Raw genomic sequence first — 8,626 nt, 5'->3', positions numbered from 1 at the left:
GCAATGTATCAAAACTGAAATATTATGACGTTGAAATCTGGTTCAGTTAATAAACTTTGTATTACCTTTTTGTTTATTAACAATATAAATCTTTACATAGGGAAAGGGGGAAATTAACTGAACACCGTTTAAATGACATTAGTGTATTTAAATTGCATTGTCTATTATACAAGTCTGATTAACAAATAGAGTTATTACATGGCATATAATATATGTACACCTATACACTATACAGAGTACTTTGCAATTGTTAACTATAAATAAATAATTATAAAAAATAAATAAAAAGGGCTCCTATGTGCACATTTTATTCTTATTCCTTCCTTATTGTTTGTAACTGAGGCTTGCTTACAAAAATTATCCTTATAATCTGGATCTTGCAGGGAACTGCATTTCCCTCACAAACATAATTCCTGATATTTCAAGAGTTAATGGCTTGCAATATGTACCAAATCACATTGGACAGCTGCAGAATGTCATACTGGAAGTACAGGTAAAAGACAGCAGTTATGGAAAACCCTATATAGAGTAGTCATAGAATACCTTTAAAAATATCTGCTGTAAATGTTCACTGTTGTAATTGACACATAACTTGAACTGTCCTTTCTCTGCATTATAACTGGGTCACAACTGCTAAGTCTCTGTTTTTTTTTTCTTTTTAGACATAGAGTTTCTGATAAATTATGTTACTAATAATAAAATCAGATGTCATTTATAATAAAAACCAACCTACAAATTAATGAGTCTGATTCTCAAAATATCCATTAATAAATTGCTTCATTATCACTGCAGCCAAATTACGGCATGGTGAGGTTATTTCATTATGCCATTGTGATAAATGTTTCCATTACCTCACTATGACAATCATAGTTCTCATGTCAACACTGTTTTATCTCAAAAAACCTAAACAGGCGTGCAAAACGCAATTCTTCAAAGACCATTTCAGACCAGGTCGTTGTTCAAAGCAGGCTCTAAATTAACCAACAGACCCTTAACAATGAACTTACCCTTACCCTCACAGTCCTGGAGGGCCATTGCACTGGTTTAACTGGTTAAATGCTACAATGAAATACTTCAGGGTCTGAATAGAGTTTTAATTGGTTGACTTAAACATTTAGAACAGGTTTGGAACAGAGTTACAGTACTAACAACCTGGATGGAATAAAGGCCAGGACTGGCATGAATTTCAAGGTCCAGAATTGTGCACCACTGCATTAAACTGCTTCTGAAGATAACAAAAACTAATAGACAATGACATTCTCTACAAATTTCATTTATTCTTATATCCAGAAAGCATTACTGTAGATATCATTCATGGGCATTGCTACACTTAAGTTTTTCAGACAGTCAATTCAGAGCTAGAACTCATTCAAATTTAATTACATAGCTCCATTCATTCAAATTTGCAAAGCTTGACAGCCTATTTAAGACTCATTTAAAGTTCAAATTTAACTACATAGAACCGTACATTCAAATCTAGCAAGCTTAATTGTCTGTTCAGTACATTATACAATTTCATGCATTAAGAATTTTACTTTTTAAATCGTTTTTGGAAGACTTTTTTTTTTTTCTTTAACACATACATACATTTTGCCACATTGTTTATACCCTGAACGAATAGCTTGTCACATGCATTTTTAAGTTCTATCTTTAAGTGTTTTTTTTTTCATATTACTTTTTGTTGTCAATATCTTGCATTGCATCATTTTTTTGAGGTTTTGAGTTCTTCTTGTGTTGCTTTTGTCTTGTCTACCTGACTCTCCTTTGCAGGCACTTTTGTCTCCTCTGTGTCGATTGTCTCCTCCTTGCTGAAGTTTTCACTTTCATCATGACCATTCTCTTGTGTTCTGGGTGTGACTTTTCCTTCTGTCACCTTTTTCTCTGGCTCTATCTTTTCCTCCACGTCATCTATCAAGAGTTTGTTCTCTTTTACAGAGGTTTCCTTTGGAGACAGTCTTTCCTCCTTCAATGTTTTCTCTTCTTTGGAATTACTGATCTTTTCATCTGCTTCAGTATCTGGGCTCTCTGGACATTCTTGTACTTTCTTTTTTTGTGGAATCAACTGTGTCTCCTTTAAGTCCTCTGTCTTTTCCATTTCAGAGCTGTCAGCAGGTTTCGCCTTTTCTGGAGACATCTCTTGTGGTTTTGTTTCCAAGTCAGTGTGAGTTTCTGTGCTCTCCTTCAGCACAGATTTTAATTGTCTTGCCCCCTCTGTGTCCGCTGTAGATTGATAGTCTTTCTTGGAAAGTGTTTCATCTATTCTTTCACTTCGTACTGAAATGCTGTCCTCTTTCTTTTCCTCTTTTGGAGACAGTGCTAATTCAGGCTTTTGATATTCCTCTGAATCTGCTTCTTTCTCTTCCTCTAGAACTTTGTCTGTTTTAAACTCTTCATCATCTAGGGTTGCTTTCTCTTTGGCTCTGTCAGATGTCAAAGCAACATCTACTGATTTCACTTCATTTACCATCTCCTCTTTTTGAATGTCCTTGGTTTCTACTTTGATTTCTGTTGTTGCTTTCTCTTTAGGTTTGTCAGACTTCAGAGAAACATTTTCTTCTGATTTCTCCAGGCTCACAGTCTCCTCTTTCTGAAGATCTTTGACTTCTACTTTGATGTCTGTTGATTCTTTCTCTTCATGTTTGACAGACTTCATCACATCTTCAAGCATCAATTGGCTTACTGTCTCCATTTTTGGGAGGTCTTTAACTTCCACTTTGATGTCTGTGAATACTTTCTTTTCAGTTTTTTCAGATTTTAAAGTGTCCTCTTCTGTGGACTTTAATTCTTCTGGTTTGATATCGGGGATTGTTTTCTCTTCAGGCTTGCCAGGCTTCGAAGCAACATCTTCTGATTGCAACTGGCTCATCATCTCTTTCTGAAGGTCTTTCAGTTCCACCTTAATACCTGCCTGTACTTTCTCTTCAGGTGTGTGTGGTTTTGAATCATCCTTTTCTTCAGATTTTGTCTGGGTAACATCTATAGTCTTCTCAGATTTTAAATAGACTTCTTCTGATTTTAATTTGTGAACAGTCTCCTCTTCTGGATTGTCTTCTTGTGGTGCTTCAATATCTGATGTTGCTTTCTCTTCAGTCTTCTCAGATTCTGAAGCATCCTCTTCTTCTGATTTTGATTGGCTCACCTCCTCTTTCCGAATATCATTGGATTCCACTTTGACATATGTGGTTGTTTTAGCTTCAGTTTTGTTAGGTTCTGAATACTGTTCTTCTGATTTTAATTCACACACAGTCTCCTCTTTTGGAATGTCTTCTTGTGCTGCTTCAATATCTGGGGTTCTTTTCTCTTCAATCTTCTCAGGTTTTGAAACCTTTTCTTCTTCTACTGATTTTAATTCACATACAGGATCTTCTTTTGGAATGTCTTCTTGTGCTGCTTCAATATCTGTGGTTGCTTTCTCTTCAGTTTTTTCAGGTTCTGAAGCACCCTCTTCTGATTTTGACTGGCTCACCACCTCCTCTTTCAGAATATCCTTGGAATCCACTTTGACATCTGTGGTTATTTTATCTTCAGTTTTGTCAGGTTCTTCTGATTCCGATGGACTGGCCATCTCCTTCGGTTTCATGGTATCATGTTCCTCGGTGTGTTCATGGATTACTGTCTCTGCTGTCTTTTCCTCAAGAGGGCTTTTCTCTTCTGGCTTAATTTCCTCCTTCTCTGCAGTGACATTTTTCTCTTGAGGTTTATCTTCTTTCTTTGTTATAGAACGCAACTCTTTGTGGTCTTCTGTTTTTTCTACATGTTTTTCTTTGGTTTTGTCATCTGAAGTCTGTTCTTTTTTTGGCTCTTCACTTTCATCTATTTCTGGTGTCATTTCACTGGGTAGTGATTTTGGTTCTCCGAAAGGTTCATCTTCTGTTTCTGTTTCTGCTACATCTGTAAGTTCCTTTGTGATTTCTTCCACAATAGTTTTCTTCACACCCTCAAAGGCTTGTATTTTATCAGTGCTCTCTTCTTTTACTTCTTTCTTCTCCTTGGTGTCTTCTGCATCACTCATATCATCTTGGGACGTTTCTTTCTCTTCTACCGCTTCAGATGTAACTTCAGCTTCAACTGCATCTATGTCACCTTTTTTAACTGCAGTTTCCTCCTCATACCCAGGTTTAGCTGAGGTCTCTTCTTGTTCATCTTCTTTGTGTTTCTCTGCTTCTACAGTGTCCACTTCCTGTGCATCCTCTTGAGCCTCTCTAATGTCAGTTGTTGTTTCCACCTTATCCTCTGGACTCTCCTTTTCCATCCTTTCTTCTTCACTCATTATTTCCTCTGTATAGGTGTTGTCAATCTCCACTTCTTTGGTTGTTTCTGTGATGATCTCCTCAACAAACTTGTATTGTGGCTCCACCTTCTTAGTGGCAGTTTTCTCCCTAGTGAAACTTGGCAGAGTGTAGATAGAGGATTGTCTGTACTCATGTGGTGCTGGAACATGGCCTGCAGCAACTGAAGTCAATCTTGTTTCCTCACCTTCCAAAAGTTTCCTGAGAAAAGAAATGGAATTGCTAAGGTGTGGACATAAGTTTTTTATATTTAAAAATGATGTCCTCACTGTATAACATACTGCATTAGATATCAATGGTCAATATAGTAAAATATATATTGACTTAAGACTTAAGATTTTTGGAACTGATAAATATGGGCAAAAGTTAAAGATACTATTGAAAGAAAAAATAACAACTGTTTGTAGAAAGAGTATGCATTAAGTACCTTGAGATAAGCTTATCAAAGAGTTGGATAGTTAGGTGCCTGCAGCAGTAGATATGAAATCATGATTATAGAATAAGTTACATGCCATCAGTTGTTTGTTATCACACAATTGCCCAAGACAGAAAAACAGTAAATCAAACTAGTAACTGTCACCGTATACCTATAGCATAAGCTTACTTATACCAAAAACCACTAATTTCAAAGTAAGGGTTTTGAATGACAGGAGCTGTACCTGGCAAATTAAAGTGACAGTCGGTGCAGGTCTTGATGATTGGCAGCCATTTAAATGAATGAGAGCATTCTAGCATTGCTTCAGTCAATGATGTCAGAACAGGGTGAAAGTGACAGTGACAGTAAAACTGCAGTACTAACAGAGTACTGAGATGACTGACAGCGACCCCTGGCCATTCAGAGCAGAACATAAACTGGACAGACAGTAAGTATAAAAACTCCACAAACTAGAGACGATTTCTAAATGATTACTGATTAGAAAATAAAAAAATAGTGAGGGGTTTTACCAGTGTTTTTCCTATATAAATTTTGTTTAACAAGCTTTAGCGATTAATATCAGAAAGTAGCAAGCCTATTGATAACTATTTAAAAAGGGGATTGATAATAAATGCATAAGCAGAGACAACCAAAATAAAGGAATCAGTAATTCTACAAAGAAAAACATTGTAGATCATATAACCAATATAAAAGTACCTGTAGGAAGCAATCTCTACGTCTAGGGCCAGTTTGACATTCAGAAGATCCTGGTACCCCCTCAAATGACCAGCCATATCATACTGTGTGTGTTTAAGCTCATGCTCCAGCTGTTGGATAGCATTCTGCAAACATATAAGCATTTGATCAGGTGTCCACAACGTGCAAATGTGATCTCAATAAAAATAAAAAAATAAAATAAATAAAAAGTCCAAAGGCGTAATAGTTAAAACAACCTAACTATAAAAAAAATGCTACTACAGAAGAAATGCATTCTTTGCTGTATTAGTTGGTAAACGTGGTAAATAATGATCTACAAGGAAACAGCAATAGATATTGACAGCGGCACACACACTACACATGCCTTTAGCATATCATAAATTCCACATCAACAACAGAAGTTAGATAAATAGAATATGTGTACTATTGTTTTTAAGAGTTAAACAAACGAGACAATAATACATAGAAATACAAAACAATAACAAGTGATCTACATGCATATAAACAAGATATTACCTGGTAATGACTGATTTCCGCATCGTGCCTCTCTTCAAGCGCACCGATTTGCTTCTCTAAAGATTCTCTCGTGCTTTTAACTGTTTCCAGCTCTATGGTTTTTGACTGCAGTTGGCGTCTGTGCTCATGGATGTGTTTTCTTCTGACTTGGAGAGCTTCATTATTCACTTCAGCAGCTTTTGTCAGCTTAGCTACCCTGGTCCTGAAACATTCCTCTGCTTGTTGCATGTTGGTACTGGTGTGCCCTTCAAGCTGGCTTCTGATTTCCCTCAAAGCCGCAGTAATGTCTGACTTTCCATAATCTTTCATATCAACAGTAACTTGCGCATCGCCGATTTGGGCCATCATTTCCGATACCTCTTCTTGGTGTTTTTTCTTTAAGAAAAGCATTTCTTCCATCAGAGAGTGTGCTTTTTTGTCCAGTTCCAGTCTGGAGAGGTGTGCGTCATTAATATCTTTCTTCACTGTCATAATGCTGGCCTCAGTGTCTGATCTACTGCGAGCTTCCTCTTCATATCTCCCCCTCAAAAGGTGAATATCTTCCTCCAAATGATGATGCTCGAGCTCAATCTGAGCCTTTTGAGAGGTAATATTACTGACAAGCTCTCTTAGATCTTTGATTTCAGGATCGAAAACTTCAGACAGCGAGGACAGGGAAACTTGCTTTTGCCTCAGTTCCTGAATCTCATTTTCCAAAATGTTGTTCTGGCTTTCAAGATGACGAACCTTTTCGATAAAGCCTGCAAAGCGATCGTTAAGCCCCTGCAGAAGCTGCTTCTCGTTTATATTCGGCAATTTAAATTGGTTTACAAGGTCTGTGCTATCCGTGGATCTGAGAACAGAAGACCTGTACTCTTTTTTAAGCATCAGGCTGTTCTGTTTGAATGACGCAGACGACCCAGTGCTGAGGGGGCTCCTGGAAAACAGTATCCCTGCAGAGGACGATCCGAGGTTTTTAGGATGAAATCGAAGGAAGTCACTTTGTGCACTCCTGTGTGGAGAGCTCGTGAGATATTCCATGCTATAACTCATCTTCGAGACTACACAACTGGTGTGCCAGTGTTCAGAATGAGTGCTGTGGCTTTGCTTTTATACGTACTCGGGAGCTTGCGTTGCAGAATGGAACTGCCCAAAGTGCTGAAACAGATCAGCTGTAGACTTGGTAGTGAGCCAGCTCCACGCGTTTACAAGAAAACTGTAGATCCAAACAATAATGTAGTCAAACGTTTAACAAGACCTTATAATAATAATAACTATAACATTATCACATAGTGTGCAGTAAATTAAAAGAGAATTCTAGCAAAGCCATGAAAAAAGTTAAATTGTTAATAATGTATTTTGTATATAGTTCAGAAGGTGTTTTTTTTTTTTATTTTTATTTATTTTTTGGTTGTTTCTTTGATGTTTTTTGTTGTATTTGGGAGTATGTAATGTGTTGATACTAAGATGTTAGACAGCTTTTTGAGTCTTCCAGTCCTGGTTTTGTCAATTACAGATGGTGCTTCTCTGACCTTGTTAATTATGCTTCACAGAGATTTAGCGTATGGAAGTGTAGGACTAAGGTTTATGGAATTATTTGATTACCTATATAATCCTTTTAAGCAAATTGTATTACCGTTCTATCAGTGCTTTCTTTATAATCGTGTCTTATTATAAGATGCTTTTGCACATGCCTTTTCCAACATAATCATTCATTCATATTCCTTAAAAATGCAATCACGTTCTCTAATTCTTGGCCCCTAATGAGAACTTATTTGCAATAATGCTTTTTTTGATTGTTTTTTGGGGGTTTTTTTGTATCAAGAAAGGCTGTCTAATCTTGCTAGCACTCCAGGAGGTGTTTAGAAGTTGACTGGTTGCAATATCAACACTACATTCTAGTTTAGTGAGATAAGTACATCAAAATCCCTTTTCAAAGCTTTCATATAGTGGATGTTATCTCAGGCACGACGGTTAGCATATTTCCCCTTTGATTCACTATACTGAAAGTGCAGCACTGTGGGTTTCTCTGAGATTTTCCTAATTTTATAATTTTAACAAAAAGTTAAAAGCACTAGCATACAATGAGTTTGTAAACTTGTGAGCTGTCACTCATATATAGAATGGGATTCTAAACTTTTGCTTCTCGAGTAAACTCCACTGCATTTCTTTTATTTTATTGCTATGCACATCTGAGCTGTTTCTTACTAGTTTTGGAAAATGAACAGTTTTCCACTTCGATAAAAATGTTGCAAACTTTATATTGGAACAAAGGCTTAGTAAATATGAAACGACTGGATTTCTTGTGATCAGTTCTCGTACTTCACCAATCTGCAAAAAGAAAAATAAGGCTGCTAAAACAGATAAAGACTGCTCTTTAGAACTTTATATAATATATAGATATATATATATATATATATCTTATATATATATAGATATATCTATATATATATAATATATATATTATATATATCTAGGGTGTCTCCTAGATAGATTAAATAACACAAGTGGGTTCATCCGTTACCATGCTCATGGTAGACCAAGCATTCGTAAAGCAGTTTGAAACTTTTTTTTTTTTTTGTATGCAGAGTTCTCCATCACATAAAGATGAAAAGAGCATAAGCAGCAGTCTAATGTGTGCATTGGAACACTTTACATAATGATGCATTATAAATAAAGACAGATTCCTAATAGGGTGTTTAAGGTAATC

At 36.3% G+C, this 8,626-nt stretch overlaps 1 protein-coding gene across 1 annotated transcript; it reads right to left on the bottom strand.

The window, feature by feature from the left end:
* Positions 1-1,321: 1,321 nt before the first annotated feature.
* Positions 1,322-6,977, bottom strand: LOC121325509 (neurofilament medium polypeptide-like). Its single transcript, XM_041268041.1, has 3 exons — positions 5,938-6,977; positions 5,422-5,546; positions 1,322-4,490 (listed from the first exon to the last, which is right to left on the bottom strand). The coding sequence occupies exons 1-3, from the start codon at positions 6,967-6,969 to the stop codon at positions 1,703-1,705; spliced, it is 3,945 nt and encodes a 1,314-aa protein (XP_041123975.1). The 5' UTR covers positions 6,970-6,977; the 3' UTR covers positions 1,322-1,702.
* Between the last annotated feature and the right edge of the window lie 1,649 nt (positions 6,978-8,626).

The sequence above is a fragment of the Polyodon spathula genome, chromosome 13 (assembly GCF_017654505.1).
Source record: "Polyodon spathula isolate WHYD16114869_AA chromosome 13, ASM1765450v1, whole genome shotgun sequence".
Taxonomy (NCBI): Eukaryota; Metazoa; Chordata; class Actinopteri; order Acipenseriformes; family Polyodontidae; genus Polyodon; species Polyodon spathula.
This window is presented reverse-complemented; position numbering and strand designations above follow the sequence as displayed.

What these genes read in the sequence shown, in the direction of transcription:
- LOC121325509 (XM_041268041.1), bottom strand. Translation starts at nt 6,969, where the DNA reads ATGAGTTATAGCATGGAATATCTCACGAGCTCTCCACACAGGAGTGCA. An exon ending in CGGAAATCAGTCATTACCAG is followed by an intron (nt 5,547 to 5,937) that starts GTAATATCTTGT and finishes ATATGTTTGCAG; the next exon opens with AATGCTATCCAACAGCTGGA. An exon ending in GTAGAGATTGCTTCCTACAG is followed by an intron (nt 4,491 to 5,421) that starts GTACTTTTATAT and finishes TTCTTTTCTCAG; the next exon opens with GAAACTTTTGGAAGGTGAGG.